Source organism: Myotis myotis, unplaced genomic scaffold (assembly GCF_014108235.1).
Source record: "Myotis myotis isolate mMyoMyo1 unplaced genomic scaffold, mMyoMyo1.p scaffold_m19_p_6, whole genome shotgun sequence".
In the NCBI taxonomy this organism is placed as follows: Eukaryota; Metazoa; Chordata; class Mammalia; order Chiroptera; family Vespertilionidae; genus Myotis; species Myotis myotis.
Genome location: NW_023416368.1, coordinates 76379129 through 76407014, shown reverse-complemented (window position 1 = coordinate 76407014; position 27886 = coordinate 76379129). Strand labels below are relative to the sequence as shown.

The 27886-nt window shown below is 49.0% G+C and overlaps 1 protein-coding gene across 3 annotated transcripts; it reads left to right on the top strand.

The window, feature by feature from the left end:
- Positions 1–853: 853 nt before the first annotated feature.
- Positions 854–27886, top strand: PNOC (prepronociceptin). 3 transcript variants are annotated; one of them, XM_036314825.1, is made up of 4 exons: positions 854–964; positions 12422–12571; positions 24276–24663; positions 27716–27886. In XM_036314825.1, the coding sequence occupies exons 2-4, from the start codon at positions 12446–12448 to the stop codon at positions 27799–27801; spliced, it is 600 nt and encodes a 199-aa protein (XP_036170718.1). In that variant the 5' UTR covers positions 854–964; positions 12422–12445; the 3' UTR covers positions 27802–27886. The 3 variants fall into 3 exon arrangements, with proteins under 3 accessions (XP_036170718.1, XP_036170717.1, XP_036170719.1); XM_036314824.1 differs by lacking the exon at positions 854–964 and adding an exon at positions 1037–1241; XM_036314826.1 differs by lacking the exon at positions 854–964 and adding an exon at positions 1044–1241 and having other exon boundaries at positions 24276–24721; positions 27716–27827.

Sequence of the window (27886 nt, the reverse complement as noted above, 5' to 3'; positions counted from 1 at the left end):
ATGTGGGAGGCAGCCAATCAATGTTTCTCACATCGATGTTTCCCTCTCTCGCCCTCTTCCTTCCTCTCTCTACAATCAGTTAAAACATTTAAAAAAAAAAAAAAAGCATTCTGTTGCGACACTGGATGTTGACAGGGGCTTTTTAGATCCTGTTGGCATTATTTAATGTGAAAAGGGTGGAGGGAATGTAGAATTCACAATTATTAAATGTCTTATGGCCAAAGGGGTCAAACCCAGGCTGGTTTGGCTCAGTGGATAGAGCGTTAGCCTATGGACTGAAGGGTCCCAGATTCAATTCTAGTCAAGGGCACATGCCTGGGTTGTGGACTTGATCCCCAGTGGGGGGTCGTGCAGGAGGCAGCTTTCAGTGAGTCTCTCTCATCATTGATGTTTTTATCTCTTTCCTTCTCCCTTCCTCTCTGAAATCAATACAAATATATTTAAAAATAAAATAAAATAAAGGTCTTATGTGTTTTTCTACTCACAACCACCCCGGAAGGTGTTATACCCATTTTACAGGCAAAGGGCCTGACGTGCTCAGAGAGCAGTAAGGTGCTCTGATAGCAGAGCCAGAATTGCAGACACTTTAGTCTCAAAGGTCTCCGTGTTTTACCCTGTGCCATGCGGTGGGCATCTGTGAAATGCCTCTTGACCCGGCCCCTGGCAGGTGGAGCCACTCCCTAGGGCGGCATAGCTGCTGCCTGTGGGGCCGTGACAGGAGGAGGGGGCTCAGCTCAGCTCTGGGCTTCTCGGAGCCAGTGGCAGCTTCCCCTCCTTCTGCCCGCTTATTCTTTACTCCTTAGGCAAAAAGGTTGCTCAAGGAGACTGGAGGACGGGGGTCTGCCTCATCACTGTCACCAGGAGCCTTTCTTTCTGACTCGCTCACCAGAAAAGACTGTCAGTCCTCACAGCGCCTCTGGAAGCCAGGGAGGCAGCTGTGGGATCCTGGCTGAGCCGGGGCCAGGTGAAGCGGGCTGGAGGATGAATGGGCTGATGGGGAGGTTGGGATGTCACAGGTCTGCGCACGGAGCCCGCGGGGCGGGAACCAGCCAGGAGGGAGTGTAGGTTCTGCTGTTCACTTGCTTCAGGGGGTCAGCGTGCGTATGTGTCATCGAGGTGGGCAGGGAAGGGGAGGGCTGTGCATGGGGGGGAGGAGGAGAGGAGGATATATATGCTGGTGTGGTTGAGACGGCGGAACCGAGCCTCACATCCAAGGGAGCCGGGCTACTGACAGCTCTCAGGTAGGCAATGCATGTGCACCCCAGCCCGAGCCACAAGCCAGGGCGCTGGGAGCCTTGGGGGGAAGCCGGGCAGCAGGGACTCTCCCTCAGCCCCCCTCCTTTGTCCAGGGTGGATGCTGCTGTCCCCCTGCGAGATGATTTCTTCATTCGCTTTATTTTCAATGCTCGGATGGAGGGTGGGGGGGAGCCTTGAGGTTTTTATCCTAAACACAGATGCTGAAGAAAGAGCCGAACTTAGAGATGAGGAAAAGTTTTGATTTAGCAGACGTGGCCCCTACTTTGTCGTTCCTGTCTGTTGAGGAAAGGGGACTGTGGAAGTGAGGCTGCAGGAGAGGCAGGCTTGCGGGGGGGCCGGGGGGGGGCGTACGGCTGGCTTTCAGGGCAGCCCTGGGAAGCCCCCCCATCCCGAGTGATTTCTCTGTGCAGCTGACTTCCTTTCTTCCCTTCCCTCACAGTGTGTTCAGGCTGGTGGGTTTGGATTTGGGTTTTCAGCCCTGAGGGAACCCTTCTCCCATATGCACTGAATAGGAATTGTGAGTAATGACGTGGGAAGTCGGAGCTTTGTGCGGGACCCGTAGTACACGGCTGGTCGCGCTCGCTCTGTGTGAATTCCACGTCGATTTCTGCCGGGGTGACCTTGGTCTCCCGGACCCTGAGTCCTTCTGGGGTCTCTTCTCTTTCTTTGCCTCTTTCTCCTCCTGCCCATCTCCCACCACAGGTCTCTGCCGGGCGGGTCCTGTGGGAGAGGGTGTGCAGAAGTCACCCAAACTCTCTGCTCACTCGCCGCCGCCTTTTCTTTCTCCTTCTCTCTTTGTGCGTCTCTCTCCCTGCGTGTCTCTCCCCTCCCTCCATCACCCGTCCTCTCCTCCCCCCTCTCCTTCTGAACATGGGCAAGTTCTGGGGGGATTTCAAGTCAGGCAGGATGCTTCGGGAAATGGGCTATTTAAAGCAAGCTGCTGTGGACTTGCATACCCCGATCCTGGGCTTAAACATCTGTGTTTCGCTTCCTCGAGCAGCCCATAATTGCCCCAATTATAACCCATAACGTTGTTCGCGAGACTAACAAAAGACGAGCTGTGCGTGGCATTCGCCATCGAGCCGGCACCAGAGTTCTCCACATGGAGGGGGAAAGGAGGCGCCTGGCTCCTTATCAAAGCCTCCCCACGAGCCCGCGGCTCTGTCCCCCGCCTGCGGGCGGCTGCGCGCACTCCTTCCCCGCATGTGGAAAGGGTGGCAGGGAGACATGCTGTGCGTGCGCGTGCTTCCACGGATGCGGCGATACCTTTCACAGAAAAGGGACCGGTGATCCTGTGTGCTTGCCGGGTCTTCTGCAGGGTAGGGTCCTCGGAATGCCCGTCCCTAACCTCCACCTTGGTCAAAGCAGCTTCCACTGGCCCGCGTGCTGCCCGTCGAGGGCACCGGGGTGCAGCCTGGGGTGGTTTTGGGGGGTGCAGCTCTGTCCGAGGGGCAGCAGCCTGGGCTTTATCAGCTGGAGGCTGAGGGTACTCCGGTCCCCAGGGAGGAGAATTTGCATTGTCAATGAAGGGAGTAATTGCAAGATGAGGCTCAAACCCGTGCTCGCTGGAGCCTGTAACAGGAGCTGTCACGAAGCTATTCTGTATTCAATCAATCAGATATTTACCTTCTCCACTCCACCAGGCAGGGGAGGTGCGCGGGGCCTCGGCCGGATCCAGCAGAGGTGATGATAACAGCCGTGTACATTTGTACAGTGATTTCCATCAACACGTTCACACCCATTATCCCCAGCAACAGCCCTGGGAGATGCTGTCATTATCTCCGTGGTGCAGGGGAAAACTGAAGCTGAGAGGTTAAACCATTTGTGCAGGACGCGGCAGACAGAGGGCTGAGCTCGGCCCTCCTAGGTCCAGCGCGTCTCCTGCTTCGCTTCGGGCCAGGGGTGCTTACAGACCAATGGCGACGGGGTGGGGCAGCACCAACACAGGGAAACAGTTAGCAGACAATGCCAGGCCAGCGTAATTAAGTCCTAAACTGTGAGGTCCAGACAGAAGTGTTGGAGGGATTCCCGGGAAGGAGTGTTTGCCCCGGCGACTGCAGGGATGCGAGTGAGGCAGCGAAGGATGTGAATGGGTCTGTCTAGGGATTTGGAGAGAAAAGGCGGCAGCCAGGACAAAGGCACAAAGGAAGGGCAAAGGAACGACATTTATTGAAACCTACTATGAACCAGGCAGTGACCTAAACACACTTATTGTGCCCGGCTGGTGTGGCTCAGTGGTGGAGCGTCAACCTAGGAACGAGGAGGTCACTGTTCAATTCCCAGTCAGGGCACATGCCCGGGTTGCAGGCTCGATCCCCAGGTTGGGGTGTGTAGGAGGCAGCCGATCAATGATTCTCTCTCATCATTGATGTTTCTCTCTCCCTCTCCCTTCCTTTCTGAAATCAATAGAAGTATATTTTATAAATAAATAAATAAACACGCTTATTTTGTGCTAAGACACACATGGACACACATAAACACATGGACACACACACACACACACACACACACACACACCATAGGGATGTGAGCCTTAGGGTGAGAGCTCCACCCTTCTATCAGTGTGGTTCAGTGAACGTCACTGGAGCCCAACAGCTCCCAAAGCCAGAGAAGGAACCTTTGAAACCGACCAGTCTGGACCTGGGCGGGGCTGCTCATCAGATATCCTAGGGAGGGGAGGGCCCCTCTCCTGAATCATCATGACAACAGCCGCACTGGCTTGAATTACTGGGAACTAACTCATTCGACAAACTGGGTTTCCTAAACACTTTTATTTAAATGCCTATAGGTGCCCCCACGATCTGGCATGAAGGGTTCCTGCTAACCACAAACTAGCTGTGAGACCTGGGGCACACCAACTTGGGGGCCAGGCCGCTGTTCTGGGCATCTCCCTAGATAGGCCACGATCACAATCGGTCTTGGCTTTCCATGATCCTGGGCTTTTTCCAACACTGGCAGCGGCCGCAGCGGCTGCAGGGTTGCAGAAACACAGTATCTTGCCCGCTCTGAGGGGCTGGCTTGGCAGGTGAAGGGGAGAGATGGCCTCCCAGGGGTCCCAGGTCTCGGTGACGATGTCACTGAGTCACCACCCAGCCGGGGCTCCGCCGCCCCACCAGAGCTCAGAGCCCACCTCCCCTCTTCGCACAGGGCCCTGTGCTCTCCCCCACCCCCCACTCTGCACTCATCCAGCCGAGAAATGTGTGTGGTGTTCCCGGCGGCGGGAGCCTCCCAGTGCCTGCAAAACAGACCCGCCAGCTTTCTCAGACCCCACAGTCAATGTCGCCAGATGTGAGCAGTGCCCGGCACTCCGCTGGGCTTCAGGACACGAAGGCCTTCTTTTTTATGGTGTTATCTTTCATCATTTGCACTTATAATGCATATGAATAAATAAATCGGGAAAGCATGCTCAAAATCTGATTGCTGGTGGCATAAAGTTAAAGAAGCTTGAAGATTATTGATTCTTTTGCTAACCTCTGTTTTCTAATCTACTTGAAAATAACATTGAGTGATTTCAGTATAAAAGTAAATATACTTTGCCCTACCTGGTTTGGCTCAGTGGATAGAGCGTTGGCCTGCGGACTGAAGGGTCCCAGGTTTGATTCCAGGCAAGGGCACATGCCCGGGTTGTGGGCTCGATCCCTGGTGGGGGACATGCAGGAGGCAGCCAATCAATGATTCTCCCTCATCATTGATGTTTCTCTCTCTCTCTCTCCCTTCCTCTCTCTGAAATTAATAAAAATATACTTTTTTTAAAAAAAAAAGGAAATATACTTTTACATTTTTATTTTAATTATTTTGACAGTATGTGTGGAACTGTGGGCCAGACTCAGGAAGATCAACATTAAGAGTGATAGCTGCTCAGTGTTGTAGCAGCCCTGATGGAGACGGTGCCTGGTGACCCTTCCAGACCCTCCCCTGAGCCCCAGGCTGGGCTGCCTGGAAGCTGCTTCCTCATGAAGCCCTTAACGTCTTCCCTTTATATCCTTCCTTCTTGCTCCCCCTCAGCAAGAGAGCACAAATATCTGCCCACTTAGAAAATCAAAATATTAACCATCTAATCCAACTGTCTCTTTTAGAGAAGGGGAAACTGAGGCCCAGAGAAAGGGTCTTGCTCAAGATCCCACTGTTATTGACAGAGTCGGCGCTTGAACCCAGGACTCTGGTTTCCACACACAGGGCTCCTGCCCGTTCCTGGCTCACCAGCACAGGGCGCACTTGGTCTGCGTAAGGTGGGGCACTTGCTTTGCCCTCCATCTCCTCTCTGCCCATCCCCTCTTCCCACGTGGGAATTTTAGAGCAGAAAAGGGACCATTTTGAACATAAGCGTATTAGTCAGAGGAGGAAAAGAAACAAAAGGGCCTCCCTTGGCAATAGCTGGTGAACATCGGCGTGTGGGCGTCCCGTCTGCAATGGGTCATAGGAATGGGGCATGTGGGAGACAAACCCCTGTGCTGGTGGGCAATGAACAATTCCTCTGCGAACTGGGCAGAAGCAACAACACAGAGGGGGAGCCCAGAGTTCAGGGCAAAGGGCGCTGCTCAGCATGAATTCAGCTCCACAAAGGCAGAGAGATGGCCACGGAGATCATGAGAGGTCTGGTGAGAGCATGCGCTTGGGAACCCGGTGGTCTTATTCCTCCTCCTCAAGCCTCAGTCTTCTCAATGGTACAATGGGGACAATGGCCCTCACCCCATGGCACTGATGCTTATAAGCTACTAGCACAGGGTCTGGCACACTGTATTCTGAATATAATTATAATGTGATTACTATCCTATAGTATAAAGAGGTAATATGCAAATTGACCCTCATGCCCTCACTAGATGGCTGCCTACAACCAGGCCAGCAGCGGAGGGTGGGGGGGGCATACAGGTGAGGGACGACCAAACGACTGAACAAGCAGGCTGCATGGGGCAACCAGGCTGGCGGGGGGGCAGTTAGGGGTGACCAGGACATCAGAGGGGGGCAGTTGGGGGCAATGAGGCTGGCACACAGGGGCAGTAAGGAGCGACCAGGCAGGCAGGCAGGTGAGCGATTAGGAGCCAGCGGTCCAGGATTGTGAGAGGGATGTCCGACTGCCGGGATCAGGCCTAAACTGGCAGTCAGACATCCCCCAAGGGGTCCTGGATTGGAGACGGTGCAGGCTGGGCTGAGGGACTGCCCCCCCCCCAGGTGCACAAATTTCGTACACCAGGCCTCTAGTTAAATATATAAATAGAGACCACCCAATAATATTCCACCAGAATTTGCCAACCTTTCCAAAGCAGAACCAGCGTGTGGACGCTATGGCTTCCCAGAGCACACCATTTGGTGTCAAAACACCTGAGTTTAAGTCCTGGATCTGCTATTATATAAGCTAGATGCTCTTAGGCAAGTTGCTTAACCTCTATCAACCTATGTTCATCTCAAAAAGGGAGGTAATGTTCACCCTAGCTCATAGGGCTGCATATGAATATTAAAATCTTCTGTAACCTGCAGAAAGGCTACCTACCCTTGAGGCTGATGAGGAGGATGGGGACGTATATGCTTCCAGCAGGAAAACTGCCCCTCTTCCCTTTTCCTCTAAAAGCACCCAAATTACAGCCTTGCTCATAGGTCATAACACAAGACTTAATTCACTTTTATCTTCGGCTAAAGCTTCATACATAATTCTCCAAACAGATAAGCAACTAATTATATTGTCCTTGGAAGCAAGATTACATGCAAATAGATTAAGTCTAAAACACAGGGGTATTTTATCTTCATAAACAGTGAAGCACAATTAAATTTATGAGGTGCCATTACCGAGCTGAACGGTGATTAAACATTTCTTTATTCAATATGAGATGTCCAGATCTCTAGCTATAATAGTATCACCACGTGGAAGTGTAGGCTGGGCTTGGTTTACTGAGTGAAATACTAGCCAAGTAAAATTCAAACATAATTAGGGAACATTTTTTGCTGATGGTTACTATTGTCCAATAAAACAAGAACAAATATAAAAACCTGTCATCACCCCTCTTTTGCAAAAGACCGAAACCCTCAGCAGAGAAAAAACTTGCCCAAAGTCACAGTTACAAAGGGTAAAGATTAAACATAAATATCACTCATGAATTAACTAATTACACGCCTTCATTCAATTGTCATTAACTTATTTACAGAGCTACAAAAAAAAAGCACAAGCCTTCTTAAGAATGAAAAGCTTCTATGAATTTTCAATAAAGTTCAAAATCTAACTTAGCCTAGAACACACTTATACTAGGTGTTGTGAGAAGTACCAAAAAGTACAAAACGTTTCCCCTTTTCTAAGGATAATTACATACATTTTGAGTTTTCGCGTGTATCAGTCTCATTTAAATATCACAAACCACCTGGGAGATAGGATTGTGGTCATTCTCATTTTAAGGATTTGCTTTTATTTTAGAAGAGGATGAACAGCACTGAGTATGGGTGATTTTTTAATAATAAGTGGAGTCACTTGCCTGGGTTGTGGGCTCAGTCCCCAGTGTGGGGCGTGCAGGAGACAGCTGATCAACGATTCTCTCTCATCAACTGATATTTCTATCTCTCTTTCTCTCCCTCTCCCTTCCTCTCTGAAATCAATAAAAAAATATTTTTAAGTGAGAGGTGGGACGAGCAGGGAGGGCCAGGCTAAGGCCACGTAGATTTCATAAGGTGACTCAAGCGCCAAACTACAGAAGGCCCACCTTGTACTTGCAGGAAGGCTACCAAGCGGCACACATGCTACATGTCCCAGGAGCTCATCTTTCTGCCCCTCACCCTAAAGCCCATTTACCCAACATTTGAGATAACACATATCAGTCAAGCCATCAGACAGTTCCTGGATGGGCAAGTTGTCGCAGTTAATGCTGTTTTTTGAAAAACCTCAGCTGGAGAGCATTTTATTAAACATCTGTCACAACTCATCAGCTCAGCCCATGCAGACGTGTATTGCAGTTTTGTATTAAGAACGAAAGGAAGCAGTCAGTCCCTTTTCTCCCAGCCTCCCTTTCTTCGGTGGCATACAGGTGCTGCCATCATGTGGCCGCAGAGAGCACAGCCATGCCATTCTGGACAGATTCCACAAAAATATCTCCCGATTAGAAAGACGGAAATTTAGTAGAATAAGAAATGTAAAGGCAATTCTCGAATTAAACAAAGACCTATGAACGCAGCCCTTAGTTTAACATATTGGCTTCGGCGGTGGCTATGTAGAACTCCAGAGACTCTTGAATTTTGAAAACTCTTCAAAAGAACCTGTAAGTGGTGATGGGTTTTCATAGCTTGTCTACCAACACCTACGTGACCCATACAAACTTTGCATATAGCACTATCCCAGCCCTGCCTCGTGGCCATGTGTAACCAGTCCACCAGCAAAGCGTGCATGGGCTTCCAGCTCAGGGTGGCATGCTGCATCGCCCTGGAGCGAAACTGGCTCCCACTCCTCAATCTGAACAAGTAGCTAATAGACACTGTCAGTGACACAGCTGCAGAAGCGGCCCCTGGGCCGTCAGCACCCTGGGGCCCCAATGAGGCAGGTTCCTAGGCAACCCCAACTCTACCTTTGCTAAGGAGAAGGAAGAGGGCTCCTGAGACACTCTACTGCAGGGGTCCTCAAACTTTTTAAACAGGGGGCCAGTTCACTGTCCCTCAGACCGTTGGAGGGCCGGACTATAGTTTAAAAAAAAACTATGAACAAATTCCTATGCCCACTGCACATATCTTATTTTGAAGTAAAAAAACAAAACGGGAACAAATACAATATTTGTATTTGCATGTGGCCCGCAGGCCATAGTTTGAAGACCCCTGCTCTACTGTCATTTGTCAGGCTTTTTTGAGCACCTCCTAAGTTCCAGAGAACCCTGGAATATGACCCTTGCCCTTCAGGAAGTCACGGGTCAGGGGGAGAAATACACACAGATGCCCAAGCTCACAGGAGAATGTGGTAAGTGCCCTGCGAGAGACGAGGAGAGCGTTATCTAGGGAAGGCTGTGTCCTGAGCCCTTTGTTTTCTAGGCTTTTATATAGTATGTATGTGCCAGGTGCTATGTTAACTGCTTACAAACATTAACCCATTAGTTGTCATGTGAGACAGATGCTATGTTGTTCCATTGTTACGGTCTGCAGTCATGAGCTGATGGGAACACGCCGGTCATAACCACTCTGCGACGTAGGGCCCCTGAGGTTCCCTCGCTTCCCACTGTGATGTGCTGCATCTCGATGCCGCAGCAGCAGAGATGCACGTAGCTGAGACCAGGGGGTGGAGGTGGCTTCCCAGAGGGGATGACTCTGAAGCTGAGTATGAAGTATGAGTTGGAGACATGTATTCTGGGAAGAGAAAGTGCCAAGACACAAAGCCATTAAGTACCCGATAAAGTCGGGAATTACAGGTGACTAACCAGGACGACAGAGGAGATGCAGGGTGAGTAACAGGAGTGGTGCTAAGTCCCAGCGGGAGTTAGAGAATTATCTTCAGTGCAAAGTCGTTGGATTTGAAGATGGTTTGGTGGGAGGTCAGGTCATTAGGCAGACAACTTATCACAATAACCAAGGCAACGAATCCCAACTAAGGTACGCACCCTCAGGATAGAGAAGGAAAACTGCATTGGACATATATTCATTGTTACAGATGAGTGTGTTCCTTGTTCACTAATCCAGGGCATCCCCCTGCCACCCCTCTGCAGGGTAAAGCTCAAACCCTTTAGGCTAACAAAGAAGACCCTGCTCTAACAGACGGAGCTTGTCTCTCAGCAGGTGCTTCCCCAAGTGGGCAGGTGGCCCCATGCACAGCCTGTTCACCGTCCCCTCACATGCTGTGTGCACGGCTCCTCTCTGCCTGTGAAAACGCTGTTTCCTATGCCTCTCAGATGCCCTCTTCTTTGGCAAACCTACTCATCATTCAAAACCCCTCTCAGATGTCAACTCTTTGACTTAGCCATTGATTGAGCATCTTTCAGTTGACATCCTCTTGGTATGAGATGCGGGGGTGATACACAAGAGGAGTTGGGGTGGTCCCCCAATGTGGCTTCAACTCCAGGATCCCCGTTCCTGTCGACTGGCTCCATTTCACATCCATACCCTACACTAGTATGTGTACGAGTCACCTGAGAACACAGGTCCAGATTCAGTGGTTCTGGGGTGGGGCCTGAAATTTTGTGTTTCTAACAAGATCCCAGGTGACGCTGGTCCTGCTGGTCTGCAGACTGACTGCATTTGTACATAGTCTCAGTGTCGTCTGATGAAAAAGCAATAAAGGCAATTATTTTTGTTTATCTGCACTGAACTCTTTATTAAGGTAGAATTTATACACAGTGAAGTGCACAGAATTGAATTTAAATTCAATGAGTTTTGGCAAATGTATACACCCCTGTGGCCTACACCTCAATCAAGAACACTTGCAACATTTCCAGAAAGTCCGCTGTTCCCCTTTCCATTGAATCCTCCAAGTGAAGATGGTTCTATAGGGACCCAGTGTGATTCAGTTCAAGGAAATAGCTTTCTGATTCAGGAGGGCTTCATCACAGGATCAATTCAAAGAGGAAAAGGGAAAACGGAACATCTTTCAGGCAATCCTACATAAAGAATATAAACTTCTGATCTGACAATGCTTGAAGCTATTATCTTATAATAATTTATTTTTTCATTTTTTATTGATATGGTTTTTATTGAGTTAGAGAGAGAGAGAGAGAGAGAGAGAGAGAGAGAGAGAGAGAGAGGAATAGAGAGATAGAAACATCAATGAGAAACATCATCGATAGGCTGCCTCCTGCCTGCCCCCACTGGGGATCGAGCCCACAATCCAGGTTTGTACCCTGAGGGAATCGAACCAGTGACCTCTTGGTTCCTCGGTCGACACTCCACCACTGAGCCACACCAGACAGGCTATTTATTCTTTTTTTAACAAAATAAATAACTCCACGTGCCTGGCCCTGTGCTTTGCATGGGATAGCAAGGTGAACGAACATGTTGGCCCTGTGCTCAGGGTGTTAACTCACCGCTAGCAGGAGAAACCGACAGGGAACCTGCAGCCTCCAGAGAGAGCGAATTCTGGGATGTAGGGCATTCCTGGCCGAGGCGAGGAAGGCTGGGGGGCATGAGATGAAGTACATGAGTCATTTGTGAATCTCATATTTTACACATCACACTCTTGCACAACACTTCACAAAACGTCCCTTACAGTTTCTCATCTTACCTTCGCTTCAGCCCTGTGACAAGGCAGGTACGGCTACCATCACGCACCACAGAATGACAGGAATGCGGTATGAGAAATGCCTCATTCAGCGATTTCATGGTTGTGTGAACACCATAGACTGCACTCACAGAAACCTAGATGGTATATAGCCCACTACACACCCAGGCTCTGTGGTACAGCCTACTGCTCCTAGACTATAAGCCTGTACAGTATGTCACTGTACAAAACATGAGATTAAATCAAACTTAAGAGAAAATGATGCAACCATGAGATGCGGTGAACACAAAATGTGTGAGGCTGCTCCTGGGTAGCACGGCATACGGTTCTACAGCAAACTTTTTTTTACAAGTAGAAAGAGCACACTCCACAATAACGATGAAAAGTACTGTACAGTAAATACATGAACCTGTAACATAGTCGTTTATTATCATTATCAGTATTACATACCGTACATAATTGGGCATGCTGCTCTTTTATACGACTGGCAGCTCAGGTTTGTTTACGCCAGCAGGAGGAACATAGGGTGCACTGTGACATTGCCATGGCTACCATGTCGCTAGGTGATGGGAACTTTTCAGCTCCATTATCATCCTATAGACCACCGTCATATCTGCGGTCCGTTGTTGACCGGAACGTCATTATATGGCATGTGACTATCTTCCCCTTGTAAAGCTATGAACACCGAGGCTGGGAGAGGTTGTCTCAAGGTCACGCACTCAGTTGCGAAGTGAGGCCTTCAGCTCCCTGAAGGTGCCCGTGCGTGTTGAGGCCAGCTGGGTGGCAGGACTCTCCCGGGAGCCCTGGCGCTGGCCCCTGCATGAGCATCTGGCCTGGCCGACAGGAGCAGACCCCTGTGCCCGGGACGACCCCCCGCCTCCTGGGAGGTGGACCTCAGCCGGCACTGTCCCTTCTGAAGAGTGTCCTTCCTGCATCCCCTGTGTGAGGGTCTCCACCGGAGGCTGTTCTAATTGCCGCCCACTCTCCCCTGTGTTTCAGCATCTTGCCTCCCGCTCCTGCACCATGAAAACCCTGCTTTGTGACCTCCTGCTGCTCAGCCTCTTCTCCAGCGTGTCCAGCAGCTGTCAGCAGGACTGTCTGACCTGCAGAGAGAAGCTCCGCCCAGCTCTCGACAGCTTCGACCTCGAGGTAGGCTGTCTCCTCCTCCCCAGCTCCTCCAGAGCTGACCCTGAAGGAGAAACTGAGGCCTCGCCCCGGGGTCACGTGACTTTCCCCGTGTCACGTGGTTGTAGGGGAACAGAAACAGATGTGAGCATCTTCCCAGGGCAAACCAAATGCATACATCTGTAACATATTTATGTTCACTTTACCACATTCAAATAAAGGCCTGCCCACACTGCCATTTTGTTCCATCATTAAAATAGTGCATGCTCATGTTAGAGAGATGGGCTAATTAGAGAAGTTGTAAAAAAGAGAATTGAAATCACATTTAATCCCACCAGTCAGAGAAAGAATCCTAGTGTTTTCTCTTGCCATATTATGCCAGGATAATTTAAACATTATTTCTCTCTGTGAATACAGTAGAACTTAAGCATCCCCTCCCCCCGCTCTGAGTTAAACATGCTTGCTGACCTCCATTGTTAATATAACAGATAATTCTACAAATAATCACCTAAAATGCTCTATTTTAAATTTTGCATTTAAAGTGCAAATCTGACATTAAATTTCTTTTTATTAAATAAGTTGCTTTCTCCACTGCCTTCTTTATTGGTCTTGTTAATCCTCACCCGAGGATATTTTTCCCATTGATTTTTAGAGAGAGCAGAGGGGGAGGGGGGGGGAGAGAGAGAAACATTGATGTGAGAGAGAGACACTGATTGATTGCCCTCGCACGAACCCCAACCAGTGCTGGGGAGGAACCTGCAACCCAGGTATGTGGCCTTGACTAGGAATAGAACCCATAGCCCTTCAGTGTGATGGCCGACGCTCTGACTACTAAGCCATATGGACCAAGGCTCCACTGCTTTTGTTTTTACCTAAATAGTTATTCCTCTCCTACTAAATCCAATGTAATTCCATTATCTTTTATTCTTTGTAGTTAAATAAACTCCTTTCAAAAGATGCCATGTTTCAAACTCCTCAACCTTTAAAACAACCAAAAGTAACTATGTCCCTTAAGGCGAGTGTGCAAACATAGAAACCACATATTCGAGCTGGGCCAAGGCACCAGCGGTGAGCAGACACAGCCCAACAGGCCTAAATGCCAAGCTCTTCCCACCCTGTGGTTCTCAAGCCTGTTTTCTGAGCAGTAATAACTACTGCATCACGAAAAGTATTCCCCAATAACCCTTTCAAAGTGTATCCGCCCCTCTCATTCATCCGTCATGGTTTTTCTGACTAGGACAAGGGATCCAAAGGTGAGCAGATGGATAGGCCTTGCAACCAGTGGGAGAAGAATCCACAGTCCCTCCAAGAGACACTAATTACTGGTGCTGGGGAAACACAGAGCAGTGGGCCCCAACCTAGTCTAGAGCGGCAGAGAGGGCTTTTGGAGGAACTGAATCTCTGAGGAGACCTTATGATGAGTGGGAGAGAGCCCAGCCAGCATGGCTCAGTGGCTGAGCATCGACCTATGCACCAAAAGGTCAGTTTGATTCCCGGTCAGGATACATGCCTGGGTTGTGGGCTCGATCCCCAGTGTAGGGCGTGCAGGAGGCATGATCAATGATTCTCTCTCATCATTGATGTTTCTCTCCCTCTCCCTTCCTCTCTGAAATCAATAAAAATATATTTTTTTAAAAAGTTGAGTGGGAGTAAAGAGGCAGGGAGTGGGCCCCAAATAGTAAAGGGAGGCATGGGGGCAAGTGGGGAGGGTGGAGGAGGGGGGCATTTGCAAATCCTATATGAGGGAGGGGCATGGCATTTAAGGAACTGAGAAAAGCTGAGTTTGTCTAGAGCAGTGGTCGGCAAACTGCAGCTCAGCAAACCGCAACTCACGAGCCACATGTGGCTCTTTGGCCCCTTCAGTGTGGCTCTTCCACAAAATACCGACTTCTGCGCATGGGCCACGAAGTTTCAATCGCACTGTACATGCACGCCTGCACGTGGTATTTTGTGGAAGAGCCACACTGAAGGGGCCAAAGAGCCGCATGTGGCTCACTAGCCGCGGTTTGCCAACCACGGGTCTAGAGCACAGAAGGCCCTCATGTCTTTTCTGTGCAGCCCACAGAGGTTTAAAAGTTCATCCAAAATCTCTTTCCCTTGGTCTTAGTAAACAGAGTAGACAACTAGTTTGCATGTAAACCAGTGAAGGAGTTGATGAAGCAATAATCTCATAATTTCCACACTGCTAGGGTTCTCTGCTTGCAGCCTAGACCAGACTGAAGGTTATGCCCAATTCCTGAATCACTAGTTTTAAGTGCAACCCTTTATTTCCCACTCAGAAAAGCACTAGGACTCAAAAGATATTTGTACAACCATGTCCACAGCAGCATTAGTCACAATCTCCAAAAGGTGGAAACCACCCAAGTGTCCATCAACAATGAACAGATCAAGAAAATGTGTATGCAGACAATGGAATATTACTCGGCCTTAAAAAAGACATTCTGACACGTGTGACAACGTGGATGAAACTTGAAGACCTTATGCTAAGTTTCAGAGCATGCTAAGAAAAGAGCCAGACACAAAAGGACAGGTCCACCCAAGGCCACGGTGTCCAAGGGGGTGGGAAGGCACATCAGTGTTTCACAAGCAGGTGTGACATTTTTTATAAGGAGATCGTGTAATTTGTGAATGATTTTCACAGGACAAAAGGACAAATACTGTATGATTCTACTTATAGTAGTCAGTGGTCAAATTCATGGAAACAAAAAGTAGAAAGGTGGTTGCTGGGGCCTGGAAGAATGGGGAGTAGGGGTTTGATGGGCATGGAGTTTCACATTGGGAAGATAGAAGAGTCCTAGAGATGGATGGTGGTGACAACGGCACAACATTGAGAGTGTACTTAATCCCACTGAGAGTAGACTTAAAAATGGTTCAAATGGTAAAGTTGGTGTTATGTGTATTTTATAATAAAAGAAAGTATTTGGAACTTAACTGTAAGGATAACCCTGAGTCTGCTCTAATGTATTTTTTAAATTTATCTTTGTTGTCGAAAGTATTACAGATGTCCTTTTTTTCCCCATTGACCTCCTCCATCTTGCCCCCACCCCTCCCAGGCCTTCACCACACTATTATCTGTGTCCATGAGCTATGCATATCCTATATAATAAAACCCTAATATGCAAATCGGCCAAACAGAGGAATGACCGGTTGCTATGACATGTGCTGACCACTAGGGGGCAGACGCTCAATGCAGGAGCTGCCCCCTGGTGGTCAGTGAACTCCCATAGGGGGAGCACTGCTCAGCCAGAAGCTGGGCTCACGGCTGGTAAGCACAGCGGAAGTGGCGGGAGTGGGCCTAAGCCAGCAGTTGGACATCCCCCCTAGAGGTCCTGGACTGCGAGAGGGCACAGGTCAAGCTGAGGGACCACCCCCCACCCCCACCCAGTGCATGAATGTCATGCACCAGGCCTCTAGTATGCATATAAATTCCCCAGTTAATCTCCCCCCACCTACCCACCCCTGCCTTCCCTCTGAGATTCGTCAGTCTGTTCCACATTTCTATATCTCTGGATCTATTCTGTTCATTGGTTTATTTTGTTCATTTGATTCCACATACCAGTGAGATCATGTGATACTTGACTTTCTCTGACTGGCTTATTTCACTTAGTATAATACTCTCCAGGTCCCTCCATGCTGTCTCAAAGGGTAAGAGGTCCTTCTTTTTTACAGCTGCATAGCATTCCCTCGTATAAATGTATCACAGCTTTTTTTTATCTAATGTCTTTTTTACAAGGAAAATCATTCACAGATTACATGACCTCCTTGTAAAAAAATGTCACACCTGATTGTGAAACACTGGTGTGCCTTCCCACCCCCTTGGACACCATGACCTTGGGTTGACCTGTACAAGAAGACAGTGACCAGCAAGTACACATTCTCTCCAGTCTCCTTAGGATCAGCCTTCATTCTCCCCACCTGCCTCCCATCTGTGCTCCTTCACTTCCGCCTTCTGCCTTCCATGGCACCACTGATGTCCCTACTGAACGTTCCTTTTAACCCTCTCCCGCCTGCTCTTTCCTTTCCTTTGCTGTCATTGTTCTAAAAGATTGCGACTTTGTCCCCCCTTGCCGCTGTGTCACACTCAGCTGCTCTCAGGGTCAGCAGCAGCTCCTAAGCACCCAACCCCAGGCCGACAGACAGGCTCCCCCCCCTTGATGAGTTTACCTGGTGCTCTTCCCTGCTTGGGACTCTTGTTTCTCTGCCTCCGGCTGGGCTCCTGTTCCTCTCCTCACCCCCTAAGCGTAGGGACTGCGGAGATTCCCTGCTTCTCGCCTCCATGTACTCGCTCCCTCTGAGATGCCATCCCCCCACCCCAATCCAGGCCTCCAGCTCTCCCCAGGCCCCAGGGAACTCCCCAAGGTACACCCCACACCTGGTCTCTGCTGGGCTCCAATCACATCCCACACTTCCCGGAAATCCCGCCTCCTTTCGTGGCTGTTCCAGAACTCCAAGAACTTGCCCTCCCAACTTGCACGCGCCTGTTCCTCCTCTTGTACTTCCAAGCCCTGGTTAAGTTTCATCTCTCCTGAGGACGCTTTGCTGCTTCTCCACCTGCTCCCAGTAGAGCCAGCCCCTCCCTCCTCGGTGCCCTGACAGCTCCTTGTGTCTGTCTCTCACCATAAGCTGTGAGCTTCCTCTGCTGATGGTCCTGGGCCTTCCCACTCGCGGCCCAGTGTGCGGTGTGGCACAGAGTCACTTCTTCCAAACAAGTTAGAACATGGCCGGTTCCAGCCTTACCGTGAGGGGTAAACCCTTCGCAGGGCCTGCTGACCCCCAGAGGAACTGGCTGCGGGGTTTCTAGTTTGTATTTATTTTTAACATTTTTTTTCTTCTAAGTTTTATGAAATGTCTAGAATATAGGCAACTACATCTCGTTTTCAAATCTGGCAGCTCCTGAGTATGTCCACTCTGTGAATAACGGGGCGGAGGGACTCAGCTCTCTCAGCAAGAGTCATTCCCCAGCCCCGCTGCCACGTTCTGAGCTATTCCCGGAACCTTTTGGACCCCTGGCTTTATCAGGAATTCCTTTACTTCTCACTCCAAGTCCATGGTCCAAGGACGGCTGGCTTTTTCTCAGGCTGTCATTTTGGTCTGTCAGTGACTCCCATACAAAACCCAGTGCCATGTCCTGGGTTGTGAATGGTGCTTTGCCATATCAGCTCAAGGAGAAAAAACAGCATGTTTTAGAGACAAGGAAGAAGGTAACCTAAAGAGAGGTTCCGGGGAAATTTATTTAAAACTTCCTAAAACTCTAACAACAAAAGAAGCTGCCTTCTTTCCGTGCTTTCCATCTTCGTTACGTGAAAGCCCTTAGTAGCTGATTTGTCGTCGGGTTACCAGAAAGGGGACCTGGCCCTGAGCGGGTCTGCCTAGGGCCGGCCAGTAGTGTGTGGGCTCTTGACTTCCTGAAGGAAAAATTTCACAGCAGGAGTCCAGGTGACATTTAGAGGATGTTTGATAAAGCTGGGGACAGGGAGACAGGACGGGCTGGGGAAATGACCATAGGCTGGTCTGCTTTGTCTCACTCAGAAGTCAGAGAAAAGGGGGCCTTGGGGACAGGTTCAGGGGGTTTGCCCAGGGTGAGCTGCCACTGCCCACGGCTGCCCTGGTTGCAAGCCTCCTGGGGTCCCTTAGAGCAGCGGTTCTCAACCTGTTGGTCGCCAACCTGTGGGTCGAATGACCCTTTCACTGGGGTCACTTAAGACCATCGGAAAACACATATATAATTACATATTGTTTTTGTGATTAATCACTATGCTTTAATTATGTTCAATTTGTAACAATGAAAATACATCCTGCAGATCAGATATTTACATTACGATTCATAGCAGTAGCAACATTACAGTTATGAAGTAGCAACGAAAACAATTTTATGGTTGGGGGTCACCACAACATGAGGAACTGTATTAAAGGGTCGCGGCGTCAGGAAGGTGGAGAACCACTGCCTTAGAGTTTAGGAGATGCACGCCTGTGGGGAAGAAGGGCGTGAGAGGCGTGGGCTTGCTCCTGGGAGGGAAGAGTTGGACCTGTGTTTTGAGGGTTTTTAAAGGCTGAGGGTTAAGGGGAAGTTTTAGGGGAGGGCCTCAATAAAACATTCATCAGCTTTATGCTGATGTACTAAAATGAGGTTTATTGTCTTCATCTGTCCTTGGGGGTGGTTGGCAAATGGCACTCATTGGATTTCAGTTATCTGTCTTCCCAGAGCAGGTGATTTAACCTATTTAGCCTCTGGTTGGGGAGAAGTGCAAACCATGTACTCTTAAGTGCCCCTGGTTTAGGGAAGACAGCATTTACTAGGTGGCTACAAACTGCTGTTGAACTGTCTGTCTCCCTGTTTCACTTACGCTGGCTTACCAGGAGTCTCTCATAAGCTTTCCTTTTGCACTGTTCATTGCTGGCCTACTGGAGTCAGCCCTCAGGTATTCCAGCAGAACCTCCTAAAGCACTGGTTCTCAACCTTGGCTGCACATTAGAGTCACCTGGGAACCTTTTTAAAATCCTGATTTCTGGGCTTCCTCCTCAGGAAATTCTGTTTCTTTGTTATGGGGTGGGGCCACAACATTAGTAACAAAGAAACAGAATTTCCGGAGGACGGGGCCCAGAAATCAGGATTTTAAAAAGATTCCCAGGTGATTCTAACGTGCAGTCAGGGTTGAGAACCGCTGTCCTAAAGCAAACAGCCCCCAGATGTCTCTTGGTCAGAAGTGGTTTGATTCTTTAATAGCGAGAATCTGACACCCTGAAGGAGCTGCTTCTTTTCCTTCTAATGGGCTCCGGTGCCTGTTCCCCAGTCTGTGATCCCAGACGTCCTAACGGCCCTGTGCTCAGTTTCCCCACAAGCCCAGCTTTGCAGATCCATTTGGCATCAATCTGAGACTTTCCAGATGCTCACCCGCACTCTGGCTTAGTATAGCCATGCCCTCCGTATGGGCTGGGACAATGTGTCCAGCTCGCTTAATAGGCTATTAACACATCTCTGGAAAGAGGCTGGCGGCTCCCTCAGACCAGACGGTTCGGCATTAAGCGCCGATGCCCATCTGGTGCTACAAATGCTGTTGTGAATTTGGATTCCTCACATTTGCCCAAAACCTTCTCCGAAATCACGAGTTCAGATGATCTTGCGAGCACCTAATTCGTCTAACAGTATGACGCGTCTTCGCACGGGGCTATGCATCTGGTTCGATCATAGAATTTCATTTTCTCTGATTGACACACAATCTCGTTACCATCTGGGCCTAGAGACCCCAGGGACTTGCAGAAGATCTCATAGCCTTTAGATTTAACAACGTCCACCTGTTCCTGTAACCTGAAGGTATAGAACAGTTCAACAAGCATTTGGGGCTACTATTCTAGGCGGATTGGACCAGGTGTCCAAAATTCTACACTCCGCTTGGCTTTCCACGTGCTGCCCCCCATGTTTTCCTGCTTTCTTCTTGATTCTGCAGTCTGGTTTCTCAGACTCGCCACTGAGGGCAGGTTAGGCTGGATAATTATTTGTTGAGGGGGAGGGGCTGCCCTGTGCATTGTAGGGAGTTTAGCAGCACCCCTGGACTCTACCCACAGATAGCAATAGTGTCCCCCCCCCCCCCCGCCACCGTGTGACAGCCCAAAATATCTCCAGACATTGCCAAATGTTCCTGGGGCGGGAGAAGGGAGGCAAAATCTCCTCCAGGGGAGACCCACTGCTGTAGAGTAATTACCCAAGAGCATTATGGTCTGAAAGAACATGTTACAAATTAGATTCTACCCGGTTTTCTTCCAAGATGTCCTGAGGTGGGAGTCCAGACATTTGTGATCTTGTTCTGGAGATACTGTTTTCTCACAGTGTCATTTTTGGACATGTTACTGAATCTTACTGTAACATGTGAACATGGACTTCATCGGGGGTTTCCAAACCTGGGCAAATGTCAGAATTACCTGAGCTTTGTAAAAATAAACTCAAGCCCTGGTTCTGTTCTTCGGGGATTTAACTGGCTTTTGAAATTCCGTGTGCTTTTTTAAGTTCTGTCGATGATTTAGATTCACACCCAGGGGTGGGATCCATTGGACCAGGTACAGCCGGAGGTTCCTCCTGAGACAGCATTCTAAGCAATGCTGTGCTGAGCTGGGCCCGCTTCCCAGTGTGTCCACTAGGTGACTTCAGCTGCACATTCCTTCCTTTCTCCTGTTGATTCTCTCCACTTTTCATGCTCACAAGGGACTCCACTTTGTATCCCAGGTGTTAGATACCCAAATGCATACAGACTCTCCCTACAGCACAGCTGGCAGCCCGGTGAAGAGGTCCCTAGTCTGGAGTCGATGGATGACGGTCCATGGATCGGCTTTAGATCTATGAGCCTTCTATAACTGCATGCAAATTTGACATGAGTGTGCACTTTTTAATATATGTTTATTGATTTCAGAGAGAAATGGAGAGGGAGAGATAGAAACATCAATGATGAGAGGGAATCATTAATTGGCTGCCTCCTGCACACCCCTCTCCCCCACTGGGGTTTGAGCCTGCAACCCAGGCATGTGCCCTGACCGGGAATCAAACTGTGACCTCCTGGTTCGTAAGTTGACACTCAACCACTGAGCCACGCCGGCCGGGCATGAGCGTGCATTTTATATGCTGAAAGGGTGGGTCCATGGCTTTCATCAGAATCTCAAAAGCATCCATGACCCAAAAAAGGGTTAGGAACCTGATCTAATGGGACAGACAAGTAATCAGGGAAACAAAGAGCTGTGACAGAGCCACAAATACTGTATCAGAAGTGTGCAGGAAATGCCGGGGGCATTTGAGTTCTGGCTGAGATCAGCTGCAACTCCTGGCCTTCCAGTGACTCTCTTTCTTGTCTTTTCTTAAAAAAAAAAAAAAAAAATAGGTTTTTGTTTGTGTTTGGTTTTTTTTTTCATGTTTAGTTAAACATGAAGTGGCTTCTTGATTCATTCAGCTCAGGGCAACAAACCTCTAGTGCAGCGGTTCTCAACCTGTGGGTCACGAACCCTCTGGGGGGTCGAACGACCCTTTCACAGGGGTCGCCTAAATACATCCTGCATATCAGATATTTACATTACAATTCATAACAGTAGCAAAATTAGAGTGATGAAGTAGCAACGAAAATAATTTTATGGTTGGGGGTCACCACAACATGAGGAACTGTATTAAAGGGTCGCGGCATTAGGAAGGTTGAGAACCACTGCTAGTGAAGCCCTGCTATTTGCTGGTGGGGGGAAAGATTCCTGTAAAGGACATAAACATGAGTGAGAGATGGTCCCTAACCTGCCATATTCTGCCTTGTAAGGTGTTACAATAATATTAAACAGTCAAATTTCCACAAGAGCCATACAAAGTTCTGTGGGAGCACAGAGGTAGGAGATGACCATTCTGGCCAGGGAGCCAGAAGAAGGTGTCATAGGGGACACGAGCCTGGCTGACCCCAAAGAGGGGTGGAAGGAGATCATCCCATCAAAGGGAACAGATTGAGAACAGGTGTGGTGGAGGCTTGCGTATGTTCGAGGCCCTGGGGAAAGCCCCCTATGCCTGAATGGGGCAGAAGAGGCGAGGAGGAATCAAAACCAAGACTGGAAGGTGGGCTAGGACTAGATGGTGAAGGAGCTTGAATGCTCAGCTCGGGAGTTTGAAGTTATGTTTATGGACAAAGACAAAACACTGGACAGTTATGGGCAAGTAATGATGTGATTTGATCTATTCTTCAGGAAGACTATTCTGCCAAGGATAGAAAATGGATCAGAGCAGGCAAAATCCTAGATGGAGAGCTCAATGAGGAAGCCACTGCACCCTAAGAGGTCCTTGGGAAGAAGGCGCGGGAAGGAGGGCAAACTTATATACTGGTTGGAGGTGCAATGAGGTTTGTGAGAAGGGAGACACTGAAGATATGCCCTGAGTAAACTAGGGCAGTGGTCGGCAAACTGCGGCTCAGCAAACTGCAGCTCACGAGCCACATGTGGCTCTTTGGCCCCTTGAGTGTGGCTCTTCCACAAAATACCGACTTCTGCGCATGGGCCACGAAGTTTCAATTGCACTGTACGTGCACGCCCGCACGTGGTATTTTGTGGTATTTTGTGGAAGAGCCACACTCAAGGGGCCAAAGAGCTGCATGTGGCTCGCGAGCTGCAGTTTGCCAACCACAGAACTAGGGAATAAGGTGCCATTCAGAGAAATACCAACAGACTGTTAGACCGAGCAGTGACCAAAGGAGGTGAGGGTCAGGATCGGCAAAACCTTGCAGGAGAAATAGGATTGAAGAGGCTTTTAGGATTTAGCCTGAGGGGTGTGGGATCTAAGCTGCCTGCACATCTCATTCCTTGGTTAGACATCGGCTCGTAAATCTCACCAACAGAGGCATCTGTGACCATCTGAACAGCTGAGTGAGTATTTTTGCTCCCCAGGTCGGGACTATAGGACACACACAGGCCAGCTGAATTGTATCTGATGGTCCCTCTTCCCCATCAGTATTCTGATGTCCCGCCCCTGCCCAGAGCAGTAGCTCTTCGTGCTCTACAAGCCAGTCAAGAGCTCCAAGGTTTGATGAAAGACTGCAGCTTCCTGCTGACCATGATGGCAAGGTCAGGGTCAAGTGGGATTTTCATCTGGCTAAGGCCAGAAACACAGAGAGGACAATTTAGGGTGATGCCAAAACAGAAAATTAGAAGAAAAGTTGAAGACAGAGGCTTCTAAGAGATCCAGTCAGAGACAGAAATGTAGAAGACTAGGGCGAAGGCCAGGACCAGTCAGGAAAACGTCATGGTCAGGCCGCTGATTCCAATGAGAAGTGGGAGATGCCTGGAGAGGCAGGGCCACAGCAGAAGTTTCCAGGAGCCTAGCGGGTCTACTGGGCTGTATCAGATGATCCCTCTTCCCTACCTGGAACCGGATTGCCCAACCTGCCTACATCCCAAAGAGCCTTGACCTTCATCTTCTATAAATGAAGCACCGATAGTGATGAATAGTGTGTGGGGGTGGGGGTGTGTGTGAAAAATTAATACCAGGATTGATCTTTTCCTGGTGACCTTAAAATAACCATGCAGATTTAACTACATGCTTTGGCATCCTCAATTTCTTAAGCCAGTCTGACCTCCAAGTCTGATAAAAGAACAAAATAAAAGTCTTCTTTATGGGTGACCCTCATGAGCTGTGTTTGACTCCAAACACCCAACTAAGTCTATAACAGGGTACAGTTGAGTGCATGTGTTCTGTGTTAATTTGCTGTGTCACCTGGGATAAGTTAATGTCACATCTCTGAGCCCCAAGTTTCTTCATCTGCGAAATGATGGAGCTGGGCCAGGGAGTTTTCTGTCTCTTTCCAACTTTGAAATTCGATGAACCTAAACAATTACATGTAGAACAGTTGCACAGTACTTAAGAAAGAAATGCTGCCCTGACCGGTTTGGCTCAGTGGATAGAGCGTCGGCCTGCGAACTCAAAGGTCCCAGGTTCGATTCCGGTCAAGGGCATGTACCTTGGTTGAGGCCACATCCCCAGTAGGGGGTGTGCAGGAGGCAGCTGATTGGTGTTTCTCTCTCATCGATGTTTCTAGCTCTCTATCCCTCTCCCTTCCTCCCTGTAAAAAATCAATAAAATATATTTTTTTAAAAAAGAAAGAAATGCTTTGAAGTACTTGCATTGGTACAGGTATAGACGATGGAGGGACTTTATCCCCTCATTGCCTTGGATTAATAGATGTCCCTCTGTCCTTCTCCCTTCCTCCCACCTCTGTCTTTGCAGGTGTGCATCCTCGAGTGTGAAGGGAAGGTCTTGCCCAGCCCTCTCTGGACCCCATGCACCAAGATCATTGCCAGGGGCCCCTGGCAGCTCAGCCCTGCTGACCCAGAGCACTTGGCAGCTGCTCTTTACCAGCCAGGAGCCTCCGAGATGCATCTGAAGCGAATGCCCCGTGTCAGGAGCCTTGTTGAAACACAGAAAGAGACAGAGCCTGGCATGGATGAGGCTGGAGAGGAGCAGAAGCAGCTGCAGAAGAGGTTTGGGGGCTTCACCGGGGCCCGGAAGTCGGCCCGGAAGTTGGCCAACCAGAAGCGGTTCAGTGAGTTCATGAGGCAGTACCTGGTCCTGAGCCTGCAGTCCAGCCAGCGCCGGCGCACCCTGAACCGGAATGGTAATGTGTAGCCGGAAGGGGAGCCCCTCCCAGCTGCACCGTCCACTTCAACCCATGAGTGAGTTGGGCAGGAATGAGCTGGGGGCAAGAAGAAACCTCATATACCCGTCTTAGTGTATTAGCCCCCAAGCACACACACCCACACCCAAAGGTGTTCACCCCCCTGCTTCCTGCCCACCCTTTTTTTTCAGGAGCAAAGATTTTTTTTTAGGATTGCTTCTTAAGGTTGACCACTGCCATTGAGAGACTAGTTACCATGGGGATAATAGTAGTAGGTTAAGATAACTAATTCCTCTATAACTCTCCAGGAGCTTAGTTACTATGGGGACAGATAAGGGGACCAATTCTCCTATTCGGTTGCCACGGCAACCATTCAGCTCACCTTTTCTCAGAGACTTTATCTCTAAGAACCAGTAGCTAGACCTGCCCTTAGCCGTTAGCAAAGAGTCTTATTTCTGTGGCTGTGATATTGCTATTTCACCTTCAAAAACAGCTTAGCTATCCCCCTTGTCTCCCTGTATATCTCTAGATGACTGGATTCCATGGAAGCCATGAAACTTTCCCAGTCTCCCCAGTGTAGGAGTTGTTGTCAGGGCCAGGAGCTACACTTTCTGCTCTTCTTTCTTCCACTTGCCGTGTGTCCATCCTACCACCTGATGGGCTGGCCAGATGGACTGACTCCTTGTGGTTGATGGCATCGTCACTGAGCTTTGAGAAGCTGGCCAAACGGACCCAGTCGCTTTTAGAGTCGGGACTAAGGGATCATCTTTCCTCACTTTTTCCTTCTTCCCAGGGCCATTTTTGGTTTGTTTTGGTTTGTGTGCCTGCCCTTATTCCTTCCTCCCTTCTGGTCTGTTCTTACCCCCATGACCATGCTTCTACATGTACCTATAATACATATCAGATAATGAACATTACATGTACCTATAATACATATCAGATAATAAACATCAAAGACCCTGATCTATTGCCTCATTACCAATTCAACTGTCCTCATCCCATCTACTATCTATAATGTCGAATGGCACAGAGAGCTAGCACAATGGAATTTTCTGAAAATCTAAGAAAACCCATCAAGCCTATGTGCCTTCATTCACATATGGGCATAATATTATCTGCAGGGGCCAGCTGGCGTGGCTCAGTGGTTGACCATTGACCTATGAACCAGGATGTCACAGTTTGATTCCTGGTCAGGCCATATGCCCTGGTTGTGGCTCAATCCCCAGGGCGGGGCATGCAGGAGGCAGCCAATTAGTGATTCTTTCTCATCACTGATGTTTCTATCTCTCTCTCCCTCTCCTTTCCTCTCTGAAATAAATAAAAAACATATATTTATTTTTAAAAAGATGATCTGCAGAACCTCACGCCTCTTCTTAAATAGTCTAGAAACTTGCCCTAACAGAAAGAACTAATCAGTTGATCAAAAACATTTCCAAAACGTGACCCTAGTGGGGCTTTTCCCTCCGAGGCAACAACAAAAAAAATGCCTGCATGTGCGGTTTTAGTTTGTGTCCCATACTGCAAAGGTAGCCAGATTGTTCATCATCCTTCTTCAAAGCATATTAATATATGTTCATCTCTGGCACTCATACCTCAGCAGGGAGGCAGCCCACGTGGCTCTTTGCAGGTAGGCCAGCTTGTCTGCAAGCGGTCCCTGGCCAAACATGGGCATGTGCCTTCGGCTGTGAGAGGCCGCTGTGTTTATTTTAGCAGAATGACTAATCCGCGAAGGCCCTGAATGAACCTGCACTGTTTTTGAAGCCATACTCTCAGGTCCTGAACAAGCATTCTATTTCTTCCTAAGCCGTATCTGCACAGTGCTTAACAATTAATACATCTTTCAGAAGTAGCACGGGTTGAATTCTCTCAAATCTTAGACATTCTTCTATAAAGTGGCTCTTAGGGAACTGAAACTTCTGTCTGATTCTGAAGTACAATCATTTTCTTTACCGAAAGACAGTTTAAAATCAGGAATCAATTTATTTTTCCACATTTGCAGGAATCAATGTATTTTTTTAAAAAAACCACACACACTATTTGAGCTCCTATTCAGGCCATTGATTTTTCTCATTTTCTATTAAGCTTCCAACTGAGCGGCACTGAGACAAAACTGGTGACTAGCTTCTGTCTGCTGCTCTGCTCACGATGTAAACTTCCTGATGGAAACGCTAGGCATCCACCGGCTCATTTGGGTTTTGTCGATGGCTCGCTCTCTCCTTCTAGAGCCACCTCTCTGTTTCTTTTCCACACATTCATGGTTGCTGAGTTCCAAGATGGATGTGTGTTTATGAGCTTGCCTTTATTCTCTTACACCCCAACCAGCCCTTCCCTCGCTTGAGATTTCTCCAGCTTGGGGGATCCCAGTTGCCAGTGCTAAGCTATGCGTCTGTGACACCCAGTGCCAATCTGTTCTGATAAGGTTGGAGGAAGCAGGCCTGTCTCACACTGGGATGGGCTAAGGAACCCTAATCAGAAAGTGTAGCGATGTGTTAGGAAGGAGGGACATCGAGTGCAGGACCTAGGAAGAATGACGAGAAGGCCACACCTGGTCTGGGGATCTTCCGTCCCTTCCCTGTCCCTATACCGTCGGAGCCTTGACCCTCATAGGCAGTGGAAAGTAAGCACATTCATTCATGATGAGGAATTAGTGAAAGAAGGCGGAAAGAGCACTTGCAATGTAAGACAACCACACGTGAGGGTGTAATTCAAGAAATAAATGACTCTATATGGACTCCACATACCAGGGATAAGAGAACGGTCCCCAGGCCGGGTACCTACCCTGTGCCTTTCAAATACCAGCCCACAGGCCTCTCCTCTATGCTGCTAGTCGTGCCAATAGACTACAGTGTGATGGTCTGCTATATAATAGGTCTGTACGTATCATATATATTAGAGCCAGGGAAAGCAGGTGTAAAGGAGTTGCTGCTCTAGGGACTGTTTGGTTGGTAGCTTTTCTCTGCCTCCTTTCCATCGCTCAGTCACTAGGGGGTATAGGATTGAAGGGTCAGTAGAACTGTCTGGTTTGTCATTATAATCATTTCTGTCTCCCCAGGTGTCCGGGTGGTCCCCAAAACAGCATGTCGCCAGGCCCAGACCTGCCGGCTGGGCATCCGGATTCCTCCCTTCCCGCGGCACTGAGCCAGGCTTCGCCTCCAGGTCTCCCCGCGCCCCCCCCCCCTTCTCCAGGGCGCAGCGCCTCCCCGTCTGGCTGTCTTCCCTTCCC

Coding starts and splice junctions, on each gene's coding strand:
- PNOC (XM_036314825.1), top strand. CDS start 12,446: ATGAAAACCCTGCTTTGTGACCTCCTGCTGCTCAGCCTCTTCTCCAGC. Junction 12,572..24,275: donor TCGACAGCTTCGACCTCGAG/GTAGGCTGTCTC, acceptor CTGTCTTTGCAG/GTGTGCATCCTCGAGTGTGA. Junction 24,664..27,715: donor GCGCACCCTGAACCGGAATG/GTAATGTGTAGC, acceptor CTGTCTCCCCAG/GTGTCCGGGTGGTCCCCAAA.